This window comes from Ochotona curzoniae, unplaced genomic scaffold, assembly GCF_017591425.1.
Source record: "Ochotona curzoniae isolate NIBS_2020 unplaced genomic scaffold, NIBS_Ocur_1.0 patch142, whole genome shotgun sequence".
Classification (NCBI taxonomy): Eukaryota; Metazoa; Chordata; class Mammalia; order Lagomorpha; family Ochotonidae; genus Ochotona; species Ochotona curzoniae.
The window spans coordinates 90988-118902 of record NW_024466687.1 but is presented as its reverse complement, the minus strand read 5'-3'; the positions used below and the strand labels follow the sequence as shown (position 1 = coordinate 118902).

Below are 27915 nucleotides of genomic sequence, written 5' to 3'. Positions count from 1 at the left end.
GGCGGAGAGTTTGTGTGCGCTTCGCGCCAATCGAAAGGAGCGACGGGGCAGAAGGGGGAGATAGGGGAGGCGGAGCGGGAGGTCTGGGATCCTGCCCAGTTACGCGAGCGCTCCAGCCGCCGCAGCAGCTCTTCTGCTTTCGGAGAGCCGCCGTGTCCAAAGCCTTAACTCCAGCGATGGCCTTTGCCAATCTGCGGAAAGTGCTTATCAGTGACAGCCTGGACCCTTGCTGTCGCAAGATCCTGCAAGATGGAGGTCTACAGGTGGTGGAGAAGCAGAATCTCAGCAAAGAGGAGCTGATAGCCGAGCTGCAGGTGAGGAGAGCGGGAGAAAAACGAGGGCTCCTGGGAGGTATCATCCACCGAAGCCGGATGGTGGCGCCGGGCCAACGCGCTCCCTTCTGCGGCCCCGGGATCTTCCAGACCCGAGAACTCCAACGACTGGGTGGGCGGGAGCACGCTGTGCGAGACGGCGCAAAGAATGCGGCTAGAGGTAAAGGCGGCAAGCAAGCTGCACGATGCAAACTTTTTGCTTACTTTGCAACCGCGTGTTTCAGGACCGTTCGTCTGCGGCGCGCACTGCAGAGTGCAGGCTGCTCCAACTGGCTCAGCAAGCTGCTTGCTGGAAGCCAACTTGGCACCTCGCGCCCTCCCCGCACCGAGGCCCCAGCAGCCAGGCGCTGCCTCCCTTCCTGACCCCCAAGGCAGCCAGCGAACGAACCGGACCGGCGACTCTTGCCGGGATCCGGAGTAGCAACCCGCCTGGCCGACTCGCGCGGGGAATGATAGGGGTCCTGGTGGAGCCCTAGCTTGTTGCATGGCTGCTGGAGAAACAGCAGAGCGCAGAGCCTTTTTTGTCTGACGCAAGATCGCACGGAGCTTTCACCGCCCCTCGGCTGCTCCCAGCGTTCAGAGGAGGGGCGAAGGGGGTGGGGTGGGCGAAGCGAGTTGCTCCCGCTGCCTAAAGCTGTGCCTGAGGTCTGGTGGATGGCCTTAAGCTTGGCCTCACAGCTGTCCAGGAGTAACCAGACAGGACTGGTGTCGGATCCCAGACACCCCCAGGAAATAGATACACTTAACAATCTTAAAACAGGTTATAGTGATACTTCCCTCGGTCCTGCAAGGTTGGGTGACTTTTTCAGTCTTAGGGCATCTGTGAACTCTTACTCCACTGCCTGCACTTCCTACCTTTACAATCTGTGCTACTGCTAGGTCACCCCCTATTCCCCAAATTGCACACCCTGTCCCATGCTGCCCCCTGCCAACCTTCCCTTGAGCCTGCCGGCTGCTACAGTTGTACCAGCTGTGCCTCAGTTGTGTGGTCCTGAGGGCTGCCTGTGCCCTTGACTGTCTGTGGACCTCCTGCTCCATCCCACTGACTCCCATCCACCCACCACACACACACACACACACCATGGTGTCGTGTCCAGTGTCTAGACCCTGTCCCGTACCCAGAGAAATATCTAACTGGCTCCAGCCTTTAGGAAACTTGTAGCCTGTTGGGGAATACCACACACACACACACACACACACACACACACACACACACACGGGAGATGCTGACCGGGCCAGCAGGCAGAACTCAGGCCCTGGTCCTCAAGGGGCAGTCAGTGCCCGATGGGCTCCTCCTTTCCTGTGTGCATGCAACCGGTGGCCTCGGCTCTGAGCAGTGACTAGGAAGGCAGCTGGCTCGACCTTCAGATCAACGTGCTGGCTCTCCAACTTGGAGGGTGGTGGGGGTTGCGCAGTCAGGGCTTTGCATCTGGCTCAAAGGAAAAGGCTGACCTTTGAGGCCTGGGAATGCCCCTGCAGAATGGTGGGGGCAGACCTGAGGGAAGTGGGAGGCCTCACCTCAGAGTGGGATTCCTTGGGGGTTGGGAAGGCAGCTGGCTGGAAGGTAGCATGTCAGGGAGTCTGACATGACACCTGTAAGGGCACTGAAGCTGTTGGCAGGAGAGTAGGGCGTTTCGTGGTCCTCTTGGCTGCTGGGCAGTTTGGGAGGGTTCAGCTTTCTTGTCTTTTTTTAAATGGGAAACTCAGTTCAGAATACCAATTCGTGTCCTCGGGCAGCTGCTACAGCTGGGGGCCTTGTTCCCACGCTGTGCCTCTCATTCCCTTGCAGAGGTGCCGCCAGTGCCTCCCTCCCCCACTTCCATCTCTTTGGCATTGCAGAACACTAACACTCTCGCTGGGACTGGGCCTCCTGCCTCCCGTTCTGGGCGGGCACACTTTGCTCTTTTTCACTCCTTGGGCATGAGAGATAATCATTCTCTCCCACTTCCAGACTTGGGTTTTAGAATTGGAAGCACGTCACAGCTCATCAGCAGGGAACCAAGTCAACAGTTTAATGGGTCGTACTCAGCATTTTAAGAATCAAAATAGGAAATACCAGAGTAATGCTGATTTAAAATATGTGTGTAGGTTTATCTGTGGGATGTGAGTATGCAATCACAACTTAAGATTGTTTCTTTCTTTAGATCTTGGTCAAAAGAGTTTGAAAAACAGTGGCTTAGAAAAAAAGCATCTTGTTTGGAACTCACATTTTAAATAAGCCTAACATGCAGAGTCATTTAAAGACTCTTATGTATCAGTAGCATTTAAACCTGGACCATGACTCCCAATAACAAATTAATTTAATACCATAATTCAGCATGCAGATAGAATACATATGTGTACATGTGTTTATAAACATACATCTTATAAAGCAATGCATCATACAATGCAGTCTGATAGTTTCTGTTTCATTAAATGGAAATGCTGGTCAGGACTACTCAATTAGATATCAGTACTGTGTTTAATTTATTGAAGCACATTTATATCGACTATTTCCTTTTTCTCCTAACATTTGTCATTTGAAATCAGCGCTTCATTAGGCGATGATGGTGATGCAAACAGCAGCTTCACAAATTGTGCCGTAACACCAGCCCTGCATTGTCTGTAACTTCACCCTGGAAGTTTGAGAAAGATCAGGGAGGAATAAATGTCTTCGTGAGCGACTCCAGCATTCCCAAGCCTCCAGCATTCACATCAGGATATAGTTGACAAACAAACAAAAAGCAACCACCAAGTTAGGATTGCACAAAATTTACAAAATCAGATCCAGTTGCATTTGCTGTTGCTTGGCAAGTTTTCATTGACTCGTCCCCCATTGAAGTCAGAATAGGAACAACTTAGAATGATCTGCGAGGCCAAGCCTGATCTGGGAAAGGAAGCACGTGGGGGCTGGAGGAACAGGCATGGGCATGGATTTCCATGGTTGAATCAGCATGGTATGCCTGGAACAGCCGTGAATCAAGCAGATAATTGTGTGCTGCCCTGCTCCGAGGCAGCTGAGGATGTAAGGACAGGGAGTGGGAGGATACCACAGCACGCGAGCAGGGAAGCGTGCTGAGTGCCTGTTCCAGCCACAGCCCTGATACCAAAGCTCCACACAGTGCAGGAAGCAGCAGTGTTGAGAGATTCTTGCCCAGGACTCTGGAGAAGAACTATGCAGAGGATGTTAGAGGATGTGGGCACTTGGGTAGGGCATGATTTGCGTAAATAGAACAGCAGAATAGATAGCTTGGGCAGTCGCTGAGGGATGCTCTGGCCTGGGCAGGAATGGTGTCTTGGAGTGTCTGAGGGGGTTCAGAGCTTCAGCAGGAGCTAGGTGGCCATGCAGATTCACAACACATACAGTGCTGAATCAGTGAATGCAGTTAGATGGTCGCTGAGGTTGTAAGACGTCTTGGAAGCGAGTTAACACTGAACAGTCTGTGACGCCCACTTCTGAGGTAGGACCAGATTTCCTGAGTGGGCATCTCCATGGTCAGATCCCGCTGCTGGGAGAAGCAGAGACACTCCTGCCCCTGGCAATGCAGAAGGATTATCTGAGGAGAAATGAGAGACTACAGGCCACATCTTCATGTAGGTGAGCCATCTAGAGGTGTGCCCATGTGCTGGTGACTGCAAAACTGCCTGCACAGTCCTGGAGTCTGCAGCCTCCAGCACATGCTAAAGGCTTAGAGACCATGGTGGCCCAAGGGAATGTTGAATGGAGTCTCTGGAGCAGAGCTGGGCCTGAGATGGGGGCTGTGGAACTTGGTAAGAGAGACAGGGTGATAGGATTGTGACTCCTTGGGAGGTCCCTGCTCTCCTTCTTCCTTGCTCTCCTCTTGTCTATTGAACTGTGAACCTTGGTCTTGGACTGATAAAAGAGATTGATTTGTTTTCTCAGTGGATTTCCAGTTACCTAGAAGGTCATTGTTTACAAAGGAATCAGACTAAAAATGTGCTAATGTGTTGCCCAGTTGACTTCCAAAAACATGGGGAATGTACATTCCTATTTTCCTACATTATCACCAACACTGAATATTATTAACTTTCCCTTTGCCAATATGATGTTCAAAATGCCTGTTTTTACAATTTGAAAGACAGAGAGAAAGAGAGTTCCCATTCACTGACATCATTCTCCAAATGCCCACAATGTGGATGGGAGAATGAGGAACCCAATCCAAATCTCCTACTTAAGCCATTGCCTGCTGCCTCCTAGGACATTAGCAGGAAGCTAGAGCTGGAATCAGGAGCAGACCCAGGGCTAGAACCCAGGCACTTCAGTATGGAATGTGAGTATCCCAAATAGTGTCTTCTCTGTTAGATCAGGTGCATTGTACCTTGAGAAGCCAATAGATTTGGGCTAGGTAACAGCATCCTTTTCTAAAGAGTCAGTGTGGTAGACTCAAATGTAGGACAGTTGGCAGTGTTCCCTTTCTGCCTGGGCATTAACTGATATCCAACTAGGTTGCAATTGGGGACCCAGGGCACCCTCCAGATGCTGTTGGGTACAGGCCTCAGTATCAAGGCAGATACCCCAGAGGTGGCTTCTGGTTAAGACTAATTATCCCACTGTGTTCTTGAGAGCTGCCCACTGTGAGGTCACAGCACTCAACTCCAATAATGAATGTTGATGTTTCCAACACTGAGCTCTTTGAGGATTGGGATTGTGTCTCATTTACCCCCAGTTAGTCTAGCATTATGCCAGGCACATACATTGCAGACACTCAACAGATGGGAAGAAACTGAGGGCACAGGCAGCCTTAATTTTGAGCTTGAGTTTTGTATCCACAGTATGAGGTTGGACCAGGTGCTTGACTCTGGCTTAAGAGCATTTCTGCATGTTGCTTTCTGTCAGCAGATGCCACCACCTCAAGCAGTAGATGTGCATGAAACATAAACATTTCCAGAAAAGTAATCCTGCAACTGCTGGAATTTTGCAACTATTCTTGTGTTTAGAAGCTCTCAGGATCTTTATTTTCAGGGGCTGGCATTGTGGCATACTGTCTCCATTGGAGACACTGGCATCCCATTTGGGTGCTGGTTTCTGTCTAGAGTATACCATTTCCAGTCCAGTTGCTTGTCAATGGCCTGGGAAAGCAGCAGGAGATGGCCCAAGTGCTTGGGCCCCTGCCATGCATATGGGAGATATGGATAAAGTGTCTGGTTCCAGACTTTAGTCTATTCCAGTGTTGGCTGCTGCAACCATCTGGGAAGTGAACCAGCAAATAGAAGGTCTCTTCCTCTTTCTCTCTGTAAACTCTGACTTACAAATGAGTAATAAATCTTTTTAAAAGATGTTTCCCTTTCCCTAGCTGTGTTTCATTCACTTCATTTGTTCATTCAGCCAACCAGAATTTCCTGAGTATCTTTCATGTGTCAGGCAGAGGGGCGGGCCAAGTGGAAGGAGGTGCTGCCTCTGCCCTCCTTGAGCTCCGTGTTTGACACAGGAAACGGTGCTCTGATTCAGGAGGGCCAGGTGCTGCACCTGTCTTTCCTCATTTCCCTCTCCCACACTTGAGGCCAAGGCTCAAACTGAGAGCTGGTGAGGGACAGAGCTTGTATTGGAACCCAGGTCTGATTGATGGCAGAGCCTTTCAGGGTGTGCACAAGCGACATTGCACAAGGTGTGCACAAACACCTTGCTCTGAATCTCTGCAGTCAGCCACTGGGTAGAAATGCTTGTGTTGAACATAGCAGTGTACAAGGGTGATGGTGTTTACAGAGATTGCTAGAAAATGGTCCCTGGGGCAGTGTGGCAGCATATCAGGCTAATCTGCTGCCTGAAATGTCGGCATCCCATATGAGCACTGATTGGAGTCCAGACTGCTCCATTTCCAGTTCAGCTCCCTGCTAATGATCTGAGAAAACAGTGGAAGATGTCTCAAGTGCTTGGGACCCTGAACTCACATGGGAGACCTGGAAGACATTCTTGACTCCTGGCTTTGGACTAGCCCATCTCTGACTGTTGCTGGCATTTGGGGGAGTCAATCAGCAGATGGAAGCTCTCTTTCTTTCTCTCTGATTTTCAAGTAAAACATATAAATCTGTAAAAGAAAATGGCCCTGGCTTCCAGCATATGTCCAAACACATGACCAGCATGCCCCAGCTGGGCAGGCCTGCAGCTGGTCCTGGGCATGCTTCAGGCTTCAGATGTGGTGGTATCATCTGGAGAGAGATGAGCTGGATACCTAGAACCCAAAGACTTGACCTCCCCTTGCTGGGCAAAATGCTTGTTGTTTTAGGACCACACTCTGCCCAGTGCTAAGTAGAAATTGGCACAAAATTTAGTCCATATCACCCTGTAGAAAGCAGTGAGCTGCCAATGACATGAGGGCAGCCATTGCTGGCCTTCCCTGGGTCTGGGAGGGAGTATGCAATTGTGTGGCTAACTTGAGGGAGTCACGCAAAATACTTCTGCTTTAGGACTGTGAAGGCCTCATCGTCCGCTCTGCCACCAAGGTGACGGCAGAGGTCATCAATGCGGCTGAAAAGCTCCAGGTGGTAGGCAGAGCTGGCACTGGAGTAGACAACGTGGATCTGGAGGCTGCCACCAGGAAAGGAGTGCTGGTCATGAAGTAAGTCCTGGAGGCTGCGGGGAAGGGGCAAGTTGTGGTGGGCAGGGGTGAATTGGATGCCAGAGCAGTCCCAGTGAGTCCCAGGAGCTGCAAGGTCCAGATTCCTAGTCCAGACAGATAGTACTTTATGGCTTAGTGGTCCTCAGGGAGGCCAAAACTTTCTGTGTAGTCCCAATGTTTGCAGCCTGGTTCGGGCAAGAGCAGAGGTCAGTGACTTTATCTGTGTTCTTGGCTCCTGCTGTCCTGCCCCGACCCCCTCCACGGTTCTGTTTGTGGCAGTTCCCTGGTTAGCTCCATGTAACAGCACACTCAAGTGCAGTGGTTCGACATTATCTTCCTCACTTTTCTAAACTCTGCTGGAACCAAGACCCTAGTCTTTCTTGGTGCACTCTGGGGTCAGGAGGAGAAGGATCCTATTGGAGCGAAGATCATGGTCAGCATGCCGGTCCTGCAGATATCTGTTCTGGCACCAGATGGTGTGCAAGGCCATCCCCAGTCCTCTTCTCTGACCTCGGGTCTTTTTCCCTTCCCTGGAGGGTGAAGTTAATGACCAGTCACCTGACAGAGGTTACGATCTGACAGCAGAGATGTTAAACGGTAACTGTTTCCTGCTTACCCTGCACTTACAGGGAGCCAAGAGGTGTTGTGGAAAGACAACCTCTGGGGAGTTCTTTGATCTTATGTGGGGTCTTTTGGCTTTTCCTCTGATAACCATTTCTAGAGCTGGAAAGACCTTGGAGACATAGGAAGGTAGATATATATGTTTCATTTTCCCAAAAACGCACATGCAAATCTTTTGAGGAGAGAAAAACAGTTTTGTGGGACTCCATATCCACTTTCATTTTTGCAAAATCGGTGGAGGCAACATTGCCTCATGCATGAGCAAGTCAGGTCCCAAATTCATTCAGTTCAGAACTTGCAGGAGTAGGACAAGTTGAATGGGTAAAGACAAAAATTTAGCTTTGTTCTTGATAAAAAGCAAGCTTGGAAGGGGGAGGGGACATGATGAAGGTCTGTGGCCCAGGGGCTGTCCTCTGGGTCCCACAGACTGGCTCAGCCGTAGGCTGACAGGATGAAGCATTGGAAAGTGTGCATTTGCAGAGAGGGGCTATGGAGGTCCTGCTGCATGGAATCATGAAGCCAGGCAGGGGATTCAGGACAAGGACCTGGGGTTGAGAGTTTGTCCTCAGAACCGATACAAGCTCAAGGGGCAGCAGAGCACAGTCTGCCCTCCAAGCTTTCTCTGAGGATAGGTGTGGGTATCTCTGGTGTGGGTCCACTAATGTCCCCTCTTTTCTTGCATCACTAGCACCCCCAATGGGAACAGCCTCAGTGCCGCAGAGCTGACCTGTGGCATGATCATGTGCCTGGCCAGGTAAGTGCCTGACTTAGCTCAGCTAAGCTCCTCGAGTGTGTTGGGCCTTTCTACCTGCCAAACCAAGTGACCCAGGGAAGTGTTAGAACATTTGAGTCAGGCCACGTGCCCATGATAAGCGTCTTCAAGACCACCTGTCCTTCACTGGTTCCCAGCATACAAAGACCTGCTTTCTACTTGGGTCCTTAGTGACTTTGTGTGAAGCATGATGGATGCATGGTCACTGCTCACAACCCAGGAACAGGCTGTTTGACAAAATGAGTGTGTGTGCAGCGTTTCCTTCCCTCTGCCTCCCCTTAGTTTCCACTCTCTATACACCATCTTCTCCAACCTCTGAGCCTCACCAAGCTCTCCATCCTCAGCTGCCTGCAGTATCTTTCCCATCCTCTTTGTCCTGGTACCCCTGGCTTAGTTCCTAGAGTTAAGGTCAGGTGTCCTTCATGGACTCCTGTGATTGTCAAGGTTTACCTGTGCTACCATCTGCACCAATCTATATTGACCCAGAATCCCTGAGCCTTCTTAAAGATTCATAACACGACAAAACTTGTGGCCAAGTCACTCACTCTTAACCTCCTGTTGGCCTCTTGAGTAGAAGGGACAGTGTGGCAATTACATGGGCAGCACACACCATGTACACAGTCTCACCATGCTGGGTAGTCCTGAACAGAGGTTTAAACACCTCTTTGGCCAACAGGAAGAGCAAGCTCTGCAGGAACCTGGGTTAGGTCTTCCTGAAGCTCCTCAGATCCTTAAGCAAACTAATCCAAGCAGACAAAACTTCTTACAGCTCTTTCTCGAGCTGGAATTTCTGGGACTAAGATATTTACCTTTTTTCATCCTAACACTTGTCTTCTTTACTGTGGAGTTAACCATAGCCCTGATTCCTCCCCAAGAGTTTGACCTGCAGTTTCACTGATACTGAGTATTCCTTGAGTATTCATTCAGTCATGGAATATTCTCTGATTCTCAGTGGTCAATGTAGGGAAGAGAGGGGAATGTAGGAAAGGGACAGCTTACACAGAGGGAACCTGAGCCAGCTCTCTAAATCTCTTAGAACATCTGACTGATTGTCTCACTCTCTGGATAAATCCACAAGCCTGGTGACCTGATTTCATTTATGCTATTAAATTCAGGATTACTTTACTGTTTTGAATTTTTAATTCACTTTTTACAATATCTATTTTTTGAAACGTAGAGTTACAGAGAGAGGGTTAGATGATAACACATAGAGATCTTCCGTCTGCTGGTTTACTCTCCAAATGGCTACATCAAGCTGAAAGCCGGGAGCCAAGAACTTTATCTGGGTCTCCTACAAAGGTGGCAAGGATCCAAGTACTTGACCCATCATCTACTTTGTTCCTATATGCATCAACAGGAAGCTGGGTCAGAAGCACAATGGCTATGAGGTACCATTCTGATGTGAGAAAGGCAACTTAACTTGTTGCACCGCCACACTGGTCCCGATTCTGTTGACTTGAGAAGCAGAGAGAGCGCTTCCATCTACCAGTTCATTACCCACATGCTCACAACAACCAGAGCTGAGGCAACCAAAGGCAAAAACGAGGAATTCAATCCAAGCCTCTGACATGGGTGGCAGAGACCCAGCTCCTCGAACCATCACCACCGCCTCCCAGAATATGCGTTAGCAGGAAGATGGAATTGGGAGTGGAGCCAGATCTACGGTCAAACCAATGTGGATGTGAATGTCCCAAGCAGTGGCTTAACCACTACACCAAAGGCCTCTTCTCTTCTACTACTACTATTACTATTATTACAGGAGGAATGGAAGGATCTCAGTGCAGCTTTCTAACAATTTCCCTCACTTTTCCTGGCAGTGACAGCAAAGATTAGAGAGCCAACAATAACCTCTCTCCTGGTCGAGGGCCAACTCTATGTAAAGGGCTATGATTTCTGAAGGGCGCTTCCCACTTCCAGCCACTCAGGCATGCCCTCACACCGCAAAGGTGGCTCAAAACTCAGAGAGGGCACCCTTTGTGGGAGAGCATCATTCAACCCTCTTAACGTAATGAACATCAGCCCCAGCAGGGTCTTTGCCTGCAGAAGGTACTGGGTGAGGGGCATACCTCCAGAACTCCCAGCATGCAGTTGTTCTGAGAGCTCAGTAAGTGTTTATTACAGCCTGTGCCCAATGGAAGAGGCGTTGCTTCTACATCACTCCCCATTTTTTCCTCCTTTGTGTCTGGGAGTCCTTGAATGACCACGTACTGTATTTTTACTTTGAACACTGCCCTGATTGCCACTTCCTCTGTTACCCAGAAAACACACAGACTCAATCTTTTCTATGAACCCCCTCACACTGTGAGGTGCGTCATGTGTGTGGTTGGGGGAAAGGGTTTATAGGACTTGAAGCATTGGGAGCAGGCACTCAAGACAATGTGGAAGTATCTGGACTAGGGCACCCATGCACCAGGTATCTCTTTGATAGCAGTACAAGCCTTTGCAGGTTGTGATTTTGACCGAGATGGGAACTTCTGGAGCACTTGATGTCATCGGAGATTCCCAATATCCCATTTGGGTTTCCTGCAAACCCAGGCAGGGATGGTTGCTTAAATGAGAAACCTACCCAGCATCATTCTCACGATCTTTTTCTAATTTATTTATTTATTTGAAAGTCAGTTACAAAAAGAGACAGAGAAATCTTCCAGCTGCTGCTGCTGTTTTTAAAGTTCTTTTTTTTTTTTTGGAAAGGCAGATTACAGAGAGAAGGTGAGAGAGAAAGATCTTCTATCTACTGGTTCACTTCCCAAGTGGCCACAACAGCCATAGTTGGGCCAATCCAAGCCAGAAACTAGGAGCTTCTTCTAGGTCTCCCACATGAGTGCAGGGTCCCAAGGCCTTTGTGTCCTTCCTCTACTGCTTTCCTGGGCCACAAGCAGGAAGGTGAATGAGAAGTGAAACAGCTAGGACATGAACTGACACCTATATAGAATCCTGGTGCATGCAAGGTGAGAATTTAGCCACTGAGGCATTAGTAGCCACAGAAGCTTGAGCTGGGCCATTCAAGTCTCCCTTGTGGGTGGCAGGGACCCGAGTTCTTGTGTCACCTTCTGTTGCCTTCCCAGGCCCACTAGCGGGGAGCTGGAATTGGAAGTGGAGCAACCAGAACTCCAGCTGGCACACATGTGGGCTTCTAGGATGGCAGGAGTCTGCTTAACTCACTACACAATGCCAGCTTCAACATCTTAAAAAAAAACTTTATTTATTATTTTTATTGGAAAGTCAGATTTACAGAGTGGACGAGAGGAGAGAAAGATCTTCCACCCACTGGTTCACTCCCCAAGTAGCTGCAACAGTCAGAGCTGAGTCTGTCCGAAACCAGGAGCCTGGAACTTCTTCCAGGTCTCCCACGCAGGTGCAGGGTCCCAAGGCTTTCAGTATCCTCCACTGCTTTCCCAGGCCACAAGCAGGGAGCTGGAAGGGAAGTGGAGCAGCTGGGACACAAATCAGTGTCCATATGGAATCCCAAGTATGCAAGGCAAGGACTTTAGCCACTAGGCTACCTCGCAGGGCCCTCAATATCACTCTCAAACTCCTGGTTGGTGCTCTCCCAAGTTGCGTCTTGCCAGGAGCTTCCCTCTTTCACCCTCCCTTTGCCCCAGGGTTGTTTCTGGGCCTGAGCCTTAGCTTGGTTCTTAGTTCCCAGAGAGTGGCTGTCACAAGCAGGAGCTCGGCATGACTGACTTTGCACCTCTTCGCTGTTGGCAGAGGGCCTGAGTGGGCCTGCTGATCCTATGTCTGTCCTTGCAGGCAGATTCCCCAGGCGACAGCTTCCATGAAGGGCGGCAAATGGGAGCGAAAGAAGGTGAGCAGCCAGCCTTTCATCCCTTGACCAGCTCACCCGAGAGTTCACTATTCCTGTTCACATCAGCTTCCTTGCCTTGTGCCTGTTTGGTTGCAGTTCATGGGAACAGAGCTGAATGGGAAGACGCTGGGGATTCTAGGCCTGGGAAGGATCGGACGGGAGGTGGCCACCCGGATGCAAGCCTTTGGGATGAAGGTAAGAGGTCATGGGGTGCCTTGAAAGTGGGGCTTTCTGTAGGAATTGTAGGGGATGCATCTTGATTTGGGACAGGCCAAAGGTTCTGTCAGGGAGTGAGAAATCTGACCTTTCTTCAGAACTGCCAGGTAAAATAGTGGCAAAGCCAGAGAGGGACGGAACACCAACCTGCAGGTTTGGACATTTGAACCAGTATGGCTTGATATAAGCCAGTATCCCTGTATTGCGGGGAGCCAGAGGGGTTCTGTATCCTAACCTTCCCATCCTCCCTTGCCTCCAGGGCCTCTTAGTGTGCTGTGGCTGTTTTGTGATGGTTCAAAAAACAGGAGCTGAACAGTTGCCAGTTCATCCATCCTGCTGCCTTCCATGTCACAGGGAAGAATGAGGGTGCTTCAGTGCACACTGGCAGGATTGTAGAACCTATGGTGGCTGGAAGGCTGGCTTGTGTTCCAAGGAATTTTGCTCCTCTGCCTCAGGCACTGCATTTTTCTACTCGGGGAAAATCCCAGGAGGCTGCTGGCAGAGGAATGGGTGTGAAACATAGCAGTGCTTCCTCCTGGGTCAATCCAGGGGATATGGCACAGCCTAGAGAGGGCTGGCCAGGTAGGCCCTGGGACAGGCAGTTAGGAGTGCCAGTGAACCTCCCATGTTCACCGTGGGTGCTGAGGGACCTACCAGGCTGGTGGGTTCAAGCTGCAGCCTGGAAGTTTTTAGTTAAACATTAAGGAAACTTGTTTTGACAATCAGCTGGTTCCCAAGCCCAGAGTCATCCACACAGAGCCACCATGGAGTTTCCCTTTCTCTCTCCCTTGCTCTTTCTCATTCTTTCTATTCCTCACTCCCTTCTTAGAGGTGGAAATGGCCTTGAAGGTGAACCCTCCAATCTATATTGATGTTGGGAATCTGCAAGTCTGTGCTCGAGGACTCACAGCAATTTGGTGGTAGCCTAGAATCCCAGGTGGCGACCCCATTGCACCACCTTAACCTTTAGCCCTGCCTCTCCAGTCACCCCACACCATGTTTTCTAAGTGAGCCAGACTGCTTTCCCAAGACTCAGCAGCAAGCAGAGGAAGTGTGTTTTTCTGGATCCCTGAGTGAGGCAGGGCAGGACCCACTGATCATGAAAATCAATGCCAGCCTTGCCCTGTGTGCAGGGGTGGCTGGATGCCATTGGGCGCCAAGCTCACTTACTCCTCCTTCCTCTCTAAGAATTAAGGAAAAAGTTCAGTGCGTGGAAAATTCTGATCTCAAACAGGGGCCAGTTGTTGGGTAAAGCAAGAGTTCAGCCAACTGGGTGAATGTTTCATTGATGAGTGGTTTGAGGCTGGTGGCCAGGCTAGCACAACACCACAAGTCCCTCACCCTCTCCCTGGGCACCACCCATCCCCCAACTCTAGTTCAGTGTCATTCATTGTCATTAGCACTTGAGCAGTGGTTTAAGCCATGCAAAAGTGCCCCATGGTCTCCAGCACAGCTGAAGTGCCAGTAAAGCTTATCTTGTCACTGATGTTTCTCAGTTGCACAGATGCTGCCCTGGGCTGCTTTTTAAAAAAACAAAACAAAACAAAGCAAAACAAAACATCCAAACAAAGGGAGAGGAACTATGCATATAGGGGGTTATGTACCTATAGAGAATAGGATGTTGTACAATGTCACCTGCTGTGCCAAGTGCCTGACCTTAGGAACTGTTCTTATCAGCAGACTGGACGGCATGCACTTGTGGATGACAGGAAGGAGGGACAGGTGGGTTGATGCTTTAGAGAATACAGAATTTAATCCCGAAAGGCTCAGGGAAGCTAGAATGGCTGGCCATCCCAATAAGAAGTGCAGTTAGAACACATTTCTGTGCCCTATGTGTGAATCCAAAAAAACAGCTAGACAAGTTTTGAATGAAGAAGGCTTTTTCAAAAGCTCTTGTGTGGGAGGAGGGTGTTGGGTGGCAGAGGAGCCATGGTTGATAGTTATGTGTCCAGTAGCAAAGGATATGGGAAGTATGCAGCATTGAAAGAAATTTGACTTCCAGAGCAAGGAGGTGATGATTTGTACACTCTGTCAGCCGACTGGTGCTGAGGGCTGAGCAGAACTTGTTCTCTATGCTTTCAGTGTGAAATATAGTGTGTATAGAGTTGCCAGGTCACTGGCTGTGACATCAGAAACCCAGTTCGTTTGTGCTCATGTGTTCCCTGGAGCATGTTACCAGGCACAAGCCAACCAGGGGTTGAGCCTTGCACTCTCTTATCGAGATTTTGCCAAAAGGGGCCACTGTTCGGCATCTTCCAGGAACGTCTCTGTAGGTGCCACTGTTGTGCTGAATTGGACTTGAGCTCAGAGAGGTGGACATTGAACCCAAGCTGAGAGTTGTGTCTAATCCCACTGGGTCCACCTACTGTTTACTGAGATTTGCTGTTTCAGTTGCTATGCTCACAACAACCTCGGGTGGTGGTGGTGTGAGAGGGAGTGGGTCCATGCTTTTGTCCTAGTTTCCTAGATAAGGCAACTGAGGGTCCAAGAAGTTTTTGTGACAAGCCCCTCCTCTCCCCAAGATAGCAGCAGGAGGAAGTGGTGGAGTCTACCTCAGTCTCTGGGTCTGATGGCCTCCAATCTGGTGCCCTTTGCCTGGCACTGCTCTGCCATCTGCAGCCATGACCCATAGTGAGTTAAGTAGGCCCTGTGCCATGTCACTGGGCTCAGCAGTCCAGGGCCAGATGCTCTGCAAGAATGGCAGCCCCCACCTTAGCTGACACCTGCAGTTAATATTGCCCAAGAGCAGTGATCGGTTGGCTCTTGCTGGAGCCTCAGCCTCTGGAATGGTGCCTTAGGAGACACAGGTGGAAGTGAGAAGGGTGCGCAGGTGGACAGCACTTGATGGAGCTCCTGATCCTGTGTATCTATTGGGTGTCTATTTTAAGAATTAATTGCAGCAGACAGGAGTGTTCTGATGCTAAGCTGAAATACTGGGCTGTGAATTGGGCATAATCTTAGGGTTCTCCCACCGTGGTCTCCTGTTGAGCCTTCAGGGGCTTCTGGAGCTGGCATGGTCAACTCTCTGTGGCTGCCATCAGTGATATCAGTGAGGAACAGCCCCTTTCTCTGCTCAGTTTGCTTCAGGAGTCTGTCCCAGGGCTGGGCTGTAGCAGGGGAAGCCTCCCTGCTTAAACTGGAGGCATCTCCTGGGATAATCTTTGGACAGGGTACATGTGGAGGCGCTCCAGGTTCTGTCCACAGGATATCTGACCCCTTCCAGGACACATGGGGCCTTGAGGGAGTCACGTGGCTCCTGAACCCTGTGTCCTCTTATTTGTGTCCTCCAACCTGGACTCCGGGTGCACAGAACCCCAACCTCCTGGCTGTGTGCAGCTCTGTTCCTTGCTATTGTGTTTATCTCAGATGCAAAGTCAAACTTTTTTTTCTCAGTAAAATTTGATCTCTGCTGTCGTCAGCAGATGAATGAACTGCTGTCTCCTTGGCAGAAAAAAAGGCTGAGAGAGGACCACTCTGACCACCACCTGGAAGATGCTTGAAACTGAATGCCACGTCTCCCCTCTCTGCTCTTGGAACAATGTTTATCCACCCTTCTCCCCAGCCAGTCTCCCTCCAACTCCAGGCACCTGCCAGCTTGTTGATCCTTCCCTTTGCTTAGCCCTGGGGCATTCCTTGGCTCCAGATCATGCTGCATGTCATGGGGTTCCTGTGCTGGCTCCACAAGGTTCAGCTTTGAGAGCCCCATGACTGTTGTCCTCTGTCCCCACCATACCCAGAAAGAGAATGCAACAGGGCTGAAGATGAGCAATCATGGTTGTAAACAGCCTCAGAGCCAGTGGATAAAACTCACAAGGACATGGGAGGCTTTGTAGCAAAGGAATGATAGTGTCTGGAAAACACGCTCTGAGCCCAGAAGCCCCTGCTGTCCTGAGCTGGGGGACCTCATAGGGTGTAGAGGGAAACAGTATCTCTCCCCCAAATTCCACTGCACCTACTGAATGCAAAACCCAAGGATATTTGGTAGGAAATTTGAATTAGAAGATGAGTTAATGTTGACCTAAAAGGTTTTGAAATCCATGCATAGGTTTTTCATGCATTTTTCAGAAAGGGAAAAATCATTCACCAAAGTCTTCTATTTTTTTAAAAGATTTACTTATTTTTATTAGAAAAGCAGATCAGATTTATAGAGAGAAAGATCTTCTTTCTGCTAGTTCACTAGCAGATTGTTGTTGGCTGCAACAATCCAAAGCCAGGAGCCAGAAGCTTTTTCTGGGTTTCCCAAGTGAGTGCAGGGTCCCAAGATTTTGGACCATCCTCAACTGCTTTCCCTGGCCATAAGCAGGGAGCCAGATGGGAAGTGGAGCTGCCGGAACACGAACCAGCATCCATATGTAATCCCAGAACTTTCAAGATGAGGATTTAGTCCTTAAGCCACCACGCTAAGCCCATGATTTTTTTTTAAATAAATGTATTTATTTGTAAGGGGGAGAAAAAGAGAAAGAAAGAGACGGAGAGAGAGAGAGAAAGAGCTTCCACTCACTGGTTCTCTCCCCCAAATACCTGAAAAAGCCAGAACTGTGCCAGACCATAGCCACAAGAACTGGGAACTCCATCCAGGTCTCCCAACGTACCAGCGCAGGAACCCAAGCACATGAACCACCATCCAGGGCCCCTGGGTGCACCAGCAAGAAACTCTGGCAAATCTGGCATTGGATGTGTGTGTCCTAAGCAATGGCTTACCTCACTGGATCACAGCATCCAATGCTTAGTTATTTTCTAAAATAATATTTATATTTCTCTAGTTTCAAAGGCGATGCATAGAGATTATTGTAGGGCACTTAAAACACACAGGAAAGGATAAGGAAGAGAAAGAATCTCACCAGCTGAGAGCGGCAGTCACTACCCTCTGTGCTCTTCGCTTGTTTGCTTCTGTTGAATCTGGGGCCAACTCTGAGTCCCCTCCTCAGGTTGGGGGATGTTGCTCTTCAAAATCGTTGTGAATGAGTGAATGTTAGAGGAGAGGATGAAGTTACCCTCACCTCCTTCGTACAGGGTTGAGGACCCACATTCAGAGGAGCCTGGCACAAGCCTTGACATGCCATTGGCAGCAACGGAGGTAGGATTCTGGTCTCACGGTGCACCCCTTGGACCTCTCAGGCCCATCTCCCTCTGCCAGCTGCCCTGCTTACTTTTGATTCTTTTTAAATTCTTATTTGAAAAAGAGTCAGGGACAGGCACACAGACACAGGGAGATCTTCCATCCTCTGGATCTCTCTCTCTCTCTCTCTGATCACTCACAAAGGCCCTAATCACTCACAAAAGCTGGGCCAGGCTGAAGCCATGAGCCAGGAATTCCATGTGGGTCTCTCACATGGGTAGAAGGGGTCCAGGCACTTGAGTTATCACCTGTTGCCTTGCAGGGTCTGCATTAGCAGGAAGCTGGTATTGAATGTGGAGCTGGGACCTGAGCCCAAGTGTATTGGTGTGGGATGTGGGCAACCAGAGCCATGTCTTAATCACCACCCCACACAAGCCTCCGTCCTGCCTTCTTGGGCACACAGGTGCCACTGAGATACTTACGACTCCTTCACCTCTTTTCTCCCGCCAGTGTGGCTGACGTAGAGAGAACCCTGGAAAGGCCTCCTGGGTAGACCAGGAAGGCGATGGGGAGTTCTTTGCTGTTGGGTGAGCAAGAATCTACTTTAGCCTGATGCAGACTTGCCTGACTGTGGAAGCTGGCATGGTAACCTGGCAAACATGGCTCTTGCTGAGAGTTGCGTGGCTGGCACCCAGGTTATCTGCCGCGGGGGCGGGCGGGGGGGGGTCTGCTTTCATGCCTCCACCTCTGTTTCTTCAGGAGGAACTCAGGTCTCCATTCCACCTCTGAAGGCCCAGATTCAGGGCAATGGCTAGTCCAGGTTCCTGCGAATATGCTGCTCTGTCTGGTCAGTCATAGGTGCCCCCGGAGGAAGAGGTTGTTGTGCTAACTGTTCCCTCACCCTACCTCTTTCTTTAAATGTTTGCTTTATCTATTACCTATTGTTAACTCATATTTGGAGATTTAATTTGGAAGTCAGTGCTACTGAGAGGACGGGGAAGATAAAGATCTTCCATCTGCTGGTTCACACCCCTTGTGGGCCAGGCTGAAACTTAATCCCAGTTTCCCATGTGGGTATAGGACCCAGGTACTTGAGCCATCTTCTGTCACTCTTCCCAGACCTTCAGCAAGGAGCCAAATTGGAAGTGGAGCAGCCAGGGTTCAAAACAACGCCCATATGGAATCCTGCTAACTCACTACTCCACAGTGCTGGTCCCTGCCCCATCTCTTCTGTCATCCAGGCTTCAGCCACTTTGTAAAGAGAAGGCAGAAGTTTGGCAGACTCATGAATCAGGAGATCTGATTTGTGTCCCATCCCATCCCTTCTACTTGACCTCTCTGCCTCTGTTTGCTCTCCTGTGAAATGGGGGAATAATTGTACTTAATTGTTAATCATGTGGAAGCTCCTGAGACATGGCAGATGCTAAGTATAGGTTTGTCATTATTGGCTTGACCCAACGTCCTTTCTTCTTTCTTCCAGTGGCTCCTCATTCCCTACTGATTTCTATTGACCTTTGGCCAGTTTCCAGGGGTTGGTATTGCTGACACTCCTAGAGTTCCTTGCCTGTCCCATTTTGCTTCTCCTGGGAACCAATCTTTCTTTCTTAGCAGCCTAGAGCAAGGTCTTTCTTCATTTCAGGCTCCTTGCGTCTTACTTTTCTCTCTTAGGTGTCCTTGGTCCCTACTCCAGTCAAGCACGCCATGTTTTGTTTTGTCTACCTATCTAATTATTTGAAAGGCAGGGTACCAGTGACAGAGGGAGAAATTGGGTGGGGGGGTAGTGCGAGAGGAGAGAGAGAAGGGAGAGAGAGGGAGAGAGAGAGAGAGAGAAAGAATGAATTCGAGATCTTTCATTTCCAGGCCACTCCCCAGATGCCTACAACAGCCAGGGCTGGGACCAGGCCAAAACCAGGAATTCCAACCTTGTTTCCCATGTATGTGGCAGGGCCCAAGTACTTGGGCCATTATCCACTGTCTTCCAAGGTACATTAGCAAGGAGCTGGATTGTGTATATAGCAGCTGGATACAAACCAGTGCTTGGACAAAGGATGTAAGGTCCCAAGTGCCAGCTGAACCCACTGTAGCACATGGTCCACCCCTAGGCTGGCATTTTGAAGGGACCTACCTTTATCTCTTTATCCTTCTATGATCTTAGCCTCCATGAGCAGGTCTTGTTCCTGCCCTCCACCACTGCTGATCCCCCTCCCAGTCTTCTTCCTGCCTCCTTTTGATGTCCTTGTCTGTCTCTGGACCTCAAGGCCCTCTGGCCATAGCTGCCATTTCCTCCCTGTCTGATTGTGCCTGTGATGTTGCCATGCCTCCCATTGGATGGTGCCCCATCACCAAGGGCTTCTGCTTTCTCAAGGCTTCCAAGCTCCGCCTTGTGGGGTAGGAGGACACAATCTGCTATTGCATCTGCTTGGGGTTAATGCCAAGAGGCAGGCACATCTCCCTGACAAGCCTGGTTGTGCCCCTCCTGGCTGTGTGTCCTGTGCATTCACCTGGAGCTTCAAATTAGGCTTAGCATGGTGCTGGGGTCATGGCCAATTCTTGATAAGTAGTTGCCACTGCTAATGACAATGACAACAATGAGTAATAATTACTTTTCCTCCCTCTTTTTGCTGGACAGACTATAGGATATGACCCCATCATTTCTCCAGATGTCTCAGCCTCCTTCGGTGTTCAGCAGCTGTCCCTTGAAGAGATCTGGCCTCTGTGTGACTTCATCACGGTGCACACCCCTCTTTTGCCCTCTACCATAGGTTGGTGTGTCAGCAGCGTTGTGGACTAACTACAGAAGCCACAGACCACATAACGAGAGGTTGACCCAGCTGCAGATGCTGGGGTCTAACCCTGGTCCTGCAGGGTTTCTCAGATGGAGAGGGGAGGCAGCCAGAAGTTTACAGAAGTCATGGACCCCTTTGGGTACTTCCTAAAGCCCCCACAGGGCATTGTGGTTCCCAAACCCACTTGGAGCATAATATGCCAAGGATACATAGGATGCTTTAAATTAAGTCCCACCTAGACCCAGAGCTGGGGCTACTGTCCTGGAGCATCTGTGAGGGAAGAGGGAGAGAACAAGGGAATTGCTATAAGAAGCAGCAAGAAGGAGGCTGTGAGGAAGGAGTTGGTTCAAGGGGAGGGTAGACCTGGAGTCTGGTCATCATCAGCAGGAAGATGATTTAGATGCTCTGCTCTCTTCCAGGCTTGCTGAATGACAGCACCTTTGCCCAGTGCAAGAAAGGGGTGCGGGTGGTGAACTGCGCCCGGGGAGGGATCGTGGATGAAGGTGCTCTGCTCCGGGCCCTGCAGTCTGGTCAGTGTGCTGGTGCGGCACTGGACGTGTTCACGGAAGTAAGTGTACAGCCTTGGTGCCAATACAAGCTCAGCACATTACCAAGGCCTCCCTCGGGTGTCACAGTAAAGTGTGTCCTTGGAGGAGCTCTCACAGAGCTTGACATGGAGGCAGCCATGCTGCCATCTGCAAAACTCAGGTTGGTTTTTCTTCGTTTTTTAATTTATTTTCATGGCAGTGAGAGATCTTCCATCTGCTGGTTCACACCACAGATGGCCACAATAGTCAGGGCTGGATTGGGCCAAGGTAAGATCCTGGAACTTAGACTGAGTCTTTCATGTGGGTGGCAGGGACCCAAGCACTTAAACCATCACCTGCTGCCCCATAGGGTGTCCTTCAGCAGGAAGCTGGAGTCAAAAGCAGAGCTGGGAATCAAACTCAGGCATTCCAAATGGGACACAGGCTTATTTCTTTCAAATGTTTATTTCTTTTATTTTTCATCTACTTGAAGGGCAGAGAAAGAGAAAGAGAGCTTCTATCTACTGGTTCACTCCACAAATGGCCACAACAACCAGAAGTGGGCCAGACCTAAGCCAGGAGCCTTGAACTCCATTGGGATCTCCCAAATGGGTGGTAGGGGCCGAAGCTCTCGGACTGTCTTCTGTCGCCTCATAGGATGCATTAGCAGAGAGCTAAGACTTAAACTGGCACTCTGATATGGGATGCAGGCATCCCAGACAGTGGCTTAACCAGGCTACCCTGCAGTGCCTTCCCCAACCTCAGGGTGTTGATGTGACCTAATACCTGGTGTCAGGTTTCACAGACATCTGTCATATTCATAAAGCGAGGGAAGAAGGCAGCTGATTAGCTTTGAGCTTAAGGATTTAGGGAAGGGAGAGAGAAGCGCTTAGTGTATTATCTTTGACGTTTAACTCGCATTACAAAACCCTATCTGGCAGTGTGCATCGGCATCGCTTCTTTTCCTTCCCTCTTCCCACGGAAGGACACAAGCCTGGAGATAAAGGACGGTGTGCCTTCTGGTCCCTGTGCATCACTCTCCTTGCAAGGGCAGGGGCTCAGCCTCACCCCAGATCCTGTGGGAAGGAGTGTGTGCATTGAATCCTATTAGCCACTCTCCTTCAAAATTTTGCCTCCCAACCCTACTACCCCCGAGGGCTTGCCCTCATTGTACAGGGTGAAGGTGTGGACTCTGGGTTAGGAGCTTGTGCTGTGCAGGTGACTAGCCGTGTGGCCTGGGCACATCACTGGGCCCTCCAAGCTGCAACAGTGCTCACTGCTCCTAGGCAGAGAGCACAGGGAGTACAGCACAGCACTCTCCAGGGTCCTGTCCTCCCAGTAACTACAAGCAGGGCAGGACTCACAGGGTCAGGTGGGTCGTGAGGTTGTAGGGCCAACAGAGGGAGACCTAGGGAGACAGCAGAGAGAGGATGCTCAAGTCCCTTTCCCAAAGACAATGTTCCACTTAGCAAGCAGAACAGGGGCAGGGACAGGGTGGAGGCATGGGGAGGAGCTGCTGTGCAGAGCAGGATCTGTTAGGGTATGGGTGAGTTAGTTCTTACAGTATTATCATGTAGATGGCATTGACCCATTTCATGGATAAGGAAATCAATGCGGAGAGGGATTGATATGTGTGTGAGAGCATGCAGGTCCCAGGTGTTAGGGAGTTGTAAGGAGGTCCACCATTCCTGTCCACTCTGTGTGACCCAGTATTCGTGAGGAAGCAGCTTACTGAGTCTGGTGACCACCTTGACCCAGTTCAAGTAGCTAGTGGCATGGCTCCTGTCTCCCTCCCATCCAGTTTCCCCTGCATCCCTGACAGCCCCAAGGTGGTGTGGTCAGTCACAGCAGCTGACCTGGATGTGTTTCCTTTCTGGGCAGGAACCACCACGAGACCGAGCCTTGGTGGACCATGAGAACGTCATCAGCTGCCCGCACCTGGGTGCTAGCACCAAAGAGGCCCAGAGCCGCTGTGGGGAGGAAATCGCCATCCAGTTTGTGGACATGGTGAAGGGAAAGTCTCTAGCGGGGGTGGTAAGTATCACAGTGTGAGGCAGAGGGAGGAGAGGGACAAGGCCATCTTGATATAGAGCATGTTGACAATGCCAATGAATGGATACAGCCCTGGAAGCCTAAGCCAGCAGAGTCAGCCTCTGGGGAGGGGGTGGGCGGCCCTGCTACACTGTGGGCCCTGCTGCACATGCTAGAGAAAGGCTGCTTTGTTCTGCTGGAGCCTTGGGCCTGGAGCTGTGTTGCCAGGGTGACAGCTGGGCCTGGCCTGAGATGGCCCATGCCCAAAGCCCCTGCAGGCAGAGTGCACCCAGTGAACTCCCAGAACTCCTTTCATCACACCCAGGGTGGCTTTTCCTTTTCTTTTTCTTTTTAAGATTAAGAAATGAATAATTCATTTGGGAGCAAAAAGTTCTGAAATCTGTGCAATTTTTCATGATGTGTATTTTCTATGTTCTTTCAATACTTCTCATATGTGTGCGTTTCAAAGTCCATAAATGTTTTTCTTCTTAAGTTTAATTGTAATTAGTTTTGACAGAGTCAAAATATTTTGTAGAGATACAATTCTAAGAACCTAATGATATTCCCTTCCTCCATTCATCCCTCTTTGATTCTTTCTCCCTTTCTCTTTGTTCTTAGTTTTTAAGATAACATTAGTTTTTACAAATTTATTTTTCTGTGTGTAACATTCCATTAGGTAGCCATCAACATACAGCAAGTAGAAAATGCTAATAATAACAAATAGCAGAGAAAAAACAAATAATCAAAAACCTACTAGTCCTTGGGAGTATAAACAAAGGCTGTACACCGTAATCAAATCCCAGAGTGCCACTCTTGTACCTATAGATTACATTTTTTGTACTCTGGGTATTATTATCACAGATTAGGGAAAATGATATTTGTCTTTTTGGAACTGGCTTATTTCATCATGCATAACACTTTTTAGCCGTATTTAATTGTAAAGCACAAAATTTCATTTTTTTCTGAAGGAGTAGAATTTCATAGTGTCTGTATACCACACTTTCATTATTATTTTAAGATCTGTTGGTATGCCACATTTTCTTTATCCAGTCGTCCATTGATGGGTGTATGGGTTGAGGGAATCTAGCTTTCTACACTGTGGTATTTGCTTACAGTGTCCTGCTGTGATGTGATCACTATTCTATTCAATTCTAAAGCCATCAAAATAGGAGATGAGAAGTGAAGTTAGGCTAGGAATGCTGTCTCAGAAAGACCCACCACTCTCAGTGCAAATCACCTGGAGTCAAAACCCACCTTCACTGCACTGTGCAAACCTTAAGCCAGCAGAGGTCAACCCAAGTCTTCCGGAGGGCGAGGCTGACACAGGTCGCCAGGGAGGAAGTGTGCATATTCCCCTCCCCCTCTACTAATTTTGAGTGGCCTTGGCCTTCTGTGTCCATTTTGGGTTCTATAGCTCCTCTGCAGGAACAAGTTTTGGTCTTCTTGTGGCTGAGGGGAATTGTTGCCACCAGGCACTCAGAACAAGGCAGGCTCTTTGCCTGTGGTGCAGGAGGAACTGGCTCTTGGTAACTGAGTTGGGCAGAGGAGCCCCTGGTCCATCTCTTGCTGACCTCAGCACTGCTTCCCCATTCTCCACAGGTAAATGCACAGGCCCTTACCAGCGCCTTCTCTCCACACACCAAGCCTTGGATTGGCCTGGCAGAAGCTCTGGGGACCCTTATGCGTGCCTGGGCTGGATCCCCAAAAGGGACCATCCAGGTGATAACACAGGGTGAGTCTGGATTTTTCAACTGGCCCTCTGCATGCAGACATAGCCGGGGTTACGGGAAAGGGGGAGTGGGCCAGACTTTCTCGGGGGCTTGCTGCAGGGCACAGAGCTGGTAAGAGCCTAGGAAGAGACTGGTCCCTGTTGCAGTGTGGGGATGGAGGACAGGGGGACAAAATATGGCCAGGAAAAGACATGGAATTTTCTTAAACATATTTCGGTGCAAGAGAGACCTCCACAAGAGGTACAAGAGGTGGAAGGATAGGTGGAGGGAGACCCAAATTAAGTACCAGGGAGTTTCATTCTGATCTTGACCTTGCTGAATACCTGCTGTTTCTCTTTCCCTTTTCTGAGCCTTGGGATGCCACCCATGGCAAGTGAAAGCCAGAGGATGGCTGTGCCCAATGTAGCCGTGGGGGCTGTTTTGTGCTCTGTGACTTGCTAGGAGTGTCAGCCTGCAGTCCTGGTATGTCTGCTTGACCATGGAGGTGGACGTCCAGCCGTGAGGCTGCTATGCAGATGTGGTTGGTGACTAAGGGAACTACAGTTTTCTTAACCCTGTAATGCATTTGGCTGACTGCTGGACATCTGCATGCTAGAGGGACTACAGGCTATGGGCAGTAAACTGTTGAGCATTGACACTGACAGGGAAGGACAGATCCTTGGGATCCCTGCTTGCTGGGGGACCAGATCCAGGAGGGAAAAAAAGCAAGGGACTGGGTAGCAGCATTGCAGCTGCTCCTTTCGGTGTCCTGCAGGGTCTGAGCACCAAGGACAGTGCAGGAGGAAATTTTCTAAGTAGCTCCTGGGAGAAGAGCAGGCAGGCCAAGTCATGGTGGCAGGCAGCAGAGTTAGGCTGAGCTTGTTGAGTTTCTCAGGCTGCTCAAATAGCCTGGGTGTCTCCCATGATTGCTCCTGAGCTTCCTGGGGATTGTGGGGAGTGGGACTGCCCAGGGCTTGCTGGAGCCTGAAGCCGAGAGCTAGGGGTAGTGACCTCCATCTTATTTTTTATTTTGATTAAATTTTTAAAAGATTATTTATTGGAATGGCAGAGCAACTGGGAGAGAAGCAGTGGGAGAGAAAGAGAACTTCCAACTGCAGGTTTATTTCCCCCAATGACTGCATTAACCAGCTATAGATCAAGCTGAAGCCAGGAGCCAGGAACTCCATCCTGGTCTCCCATGTGGTTAGCAGGGACCCAAACATTGGGGGGCCATCTTCCTTTGCCTTCTCAAGAAGTTGAAGTAAAGTAGCTGGGACTCCAACCAGCACTTCCAAAGGGGATGCAAGTGGCGGCTTAACCTGCTGTAATCCCTTCTGCTACCTCTGTGGAGCTCGGCAGTGACTCGAGGCAGCATCTCTCTGTCCCCAGGAACACCCCTGAAGAATGCTGGAAACTGCCTAAGCCCCGCCGTCATGGTCGGTCTCCTGAAAGAAGCTTCCAAGCAGACGGACGTGAACTTAGTCAATGCCAAGCTGTTGGTCAACGAGGCTGGCCTCACGGTGTGTCCCTGCAATCCCCCCATCCGCACTGCTGGTCCCCCACACATCCAGAATTCCTTGAACCCTGTCCACTGATAGATGTCCTGGGTGCATGTGGTGCCTCCCTGTCACAGGGGTCTCCTTCCTGCTGCAAAGCGGACATCCCTGCCGAGTGTGCTGGGCCTCAGGAGCATGTCCACCAACAAGCCATGCCTGCAGTGCGCGCATTGCCCAGCTGAGGAATCTCAGGGCTGGGCTGCAACTGAACTGAGGCCTGGACAAGGCCCAGCTCACTTGGTCCTGGCTCCCCACCCAGGCTCTTTCTTCCACAGCACCCAGCTCCTTTGCCTGTCTCAAACTCTGGGAGCCAGCAGTAGGGCCCTGGTGTTTCCCATTGGCATTTCCCCCTCTGGCTGTCCTTTATATCTGTGTGTCTCAGCCAGATGGAGCTGGCAGAAGCTGTGGGCAGTCGCACCGCTGCAGGCCAGCGGTGCTTGTAGGAAGCAGCCAGACGGGGTCACCAATAGCGGAGTCCTCAATTCCCAGCCTTCCCCTGCAAGCTTCTACCTGCCCCTGACAGGCAGAGGGTTTGTGACTGTCCCAGAAGGCGAATGTTCAGACTTAGCTCACTTGCACGCCTCACACTGATCTCCGCCCAGCCCAGGCTGGAGCCCTGTATAGCAGCGAGTGGGCATGGGCGGGAGGAGGGTGGCTGGGATGCAACTGGAAGCAGTCACAGACTGCTGGTTTCTCTCCACAGGTCACCACCTCCCACAACTCCTCTACTGCAGGGGAGCAAGGCAGTGACTGCATGTTGACTGTGGCCCTGGTAGGTGCCCCCTACCAGGCTGTGGGCTCTGTCCAGGGCACCACACCTGTGCTGCAGGCACTCAATGGAGCTGTCTTTCGGCCAGAAGTGCCTCTCCGCCGGGGATTGCCCCTGCTCATGTTCCAGGCCCGGCCCTCCAGCCCAGCCCTGCTGCCTACCATGATCGGTGAGGAGAGCCCTGGGGGGTTGGCTGGCTGAGGTGGGGAGTGTCTGCTGGGACTGGGTCCCAAGGACCTTCTGCCTCCTCCATCCCTCTACATGCCTTGTTATCTCTAAGTGCGCACTCACAGAGCGTTCTGGAGTAGATAGTTAATCCAAAAAGAGAAGGAGCTCCTATTTACTGGCTTGATTGTGGGCTGTAAGCTGGCCATGTTGAGCAGTGAGTGCCCTTGTGTGCCTGGCTACAGTAAGTCCTGCAGGGGCATCCCCTCCAGCCATCCTACCCCTGCTCCAGGCCCCCGCTGCTGGGGGTTTGGCAGAGCATGTTCAAAAACCACAGTCTGAAGGGCTTGATTTGGCCACCCTTGGCAGCCTGGATGAATCTGTCATCTGCGAGTCAGGTGCTACCATTCTGTGACTAGAACTTCCCTAGCCTGCCTGGTGGTCTGGGTGTTCCTGGAGGGTCTCTGGGGTTTGGGGAGCAGCAGGCCAGATATCCTGTTGGTTCGTCCATCTCAACTCATTGGATTTCTAAGGTCACTGTCCCTTGCACTCCCATCATGACTTAGATCAGACATCTGACTTCTGACTCTGCTGCCAGTCTCCATCCTCTCCTCCCTTCATGCCCTGTGCCAATCTGGGCCTTCTTCTATTTCCAGGACTCCTGGCGGAGGCTGGCGTACAGCTGCTGTCTTACCAGACCTCGATGGTGTCGGATGGCGAGACTTGGCATGTCATGGGCATCTCCTCCCTGCTTCCCAGCCTGGAGGCATGGAAGCAGCATGTGACCCAGGCCTTCCAGTTCCTCTTCTAGACCTGGGCAGATGGTCCCAACCTCTCTGCTGACCCTGTAGGACCCCAGGAACAACCAGCTAATAAAAAGCCTGCTCCCAGCTCCAGGTGCCACTCATGTTGCTATTGTCCTGAAGAGCCACCAGAGGGCATCCTGTGGCAGCCACAGGCTCTGTCTTGGCTGGGTTACGGGTGTGAAGGGAGGCTGGGATGGGTGAATA

General features: G+C 50.5%; 1 protein-coding gene across 1 annotated transcript; it reads left to right on the top strand.

Annotated features, from left to right (window-relative positions):
* LOC121166472 (D-3-phosphoglycerate dehydrogenase) lies at nucleotides 1–27789 on the top strand. Its single transcript, XM_040995598.1, has 13 exons — nucleotides 1–8; nucleotides 65–314; nucleotides 6738–6889; nucleotides 8199–8264; nucleotides 12033–12087; nucleotides 12184–12282; nucleotides 19992–20124; nucleotides 20568–20716; nucleotides 22557–22709; nucleotides 24306–24438; nucleotides 25805–25935; nucleotides 26675–26909; nucleotides 27562–27789. The coding sequence occupies exons 2-13, from the start codon at nucleotides 177–179 to the stop codon at nucleotides 27714–27716; spliced, it is 1599 nt and encodes a 532-aa protein (XP_040851532.1). The 5' UTR covers nucleotides 1–8; nucleotides 65–176; the 3' UTR covers nucleotides 27717–27789.
* The last annotated feature ends 126 nt before the right edge of the window (nucleotides 27790–27915 follow it).

Excerpts from the sequence above, each read along its gene's own strand:
- LOC121166472 (XM_040995598.1), top strand. The coding sequence starts at position 177 with ATGGCCTTTGCCAATCTGCGGAAAGTGCTTATCAGTGACAGCCTGGAC. Across the intron at positions 6,890-8,198 it reads AAAGGAGTGCTGGTCATGAA|CACCCCCAATGGGAACAGCC; the intron begins GTAAGTCCTGGA and ends TTGCATCACTAG. Across the intron at positions 20,717-22,556 it reads CACTGGACGTGTTCACGGAA|GAACCACCACGAGACCGAGC; the intron begins GTAAGTGTACAG and ends CTTTCTGGGCAG.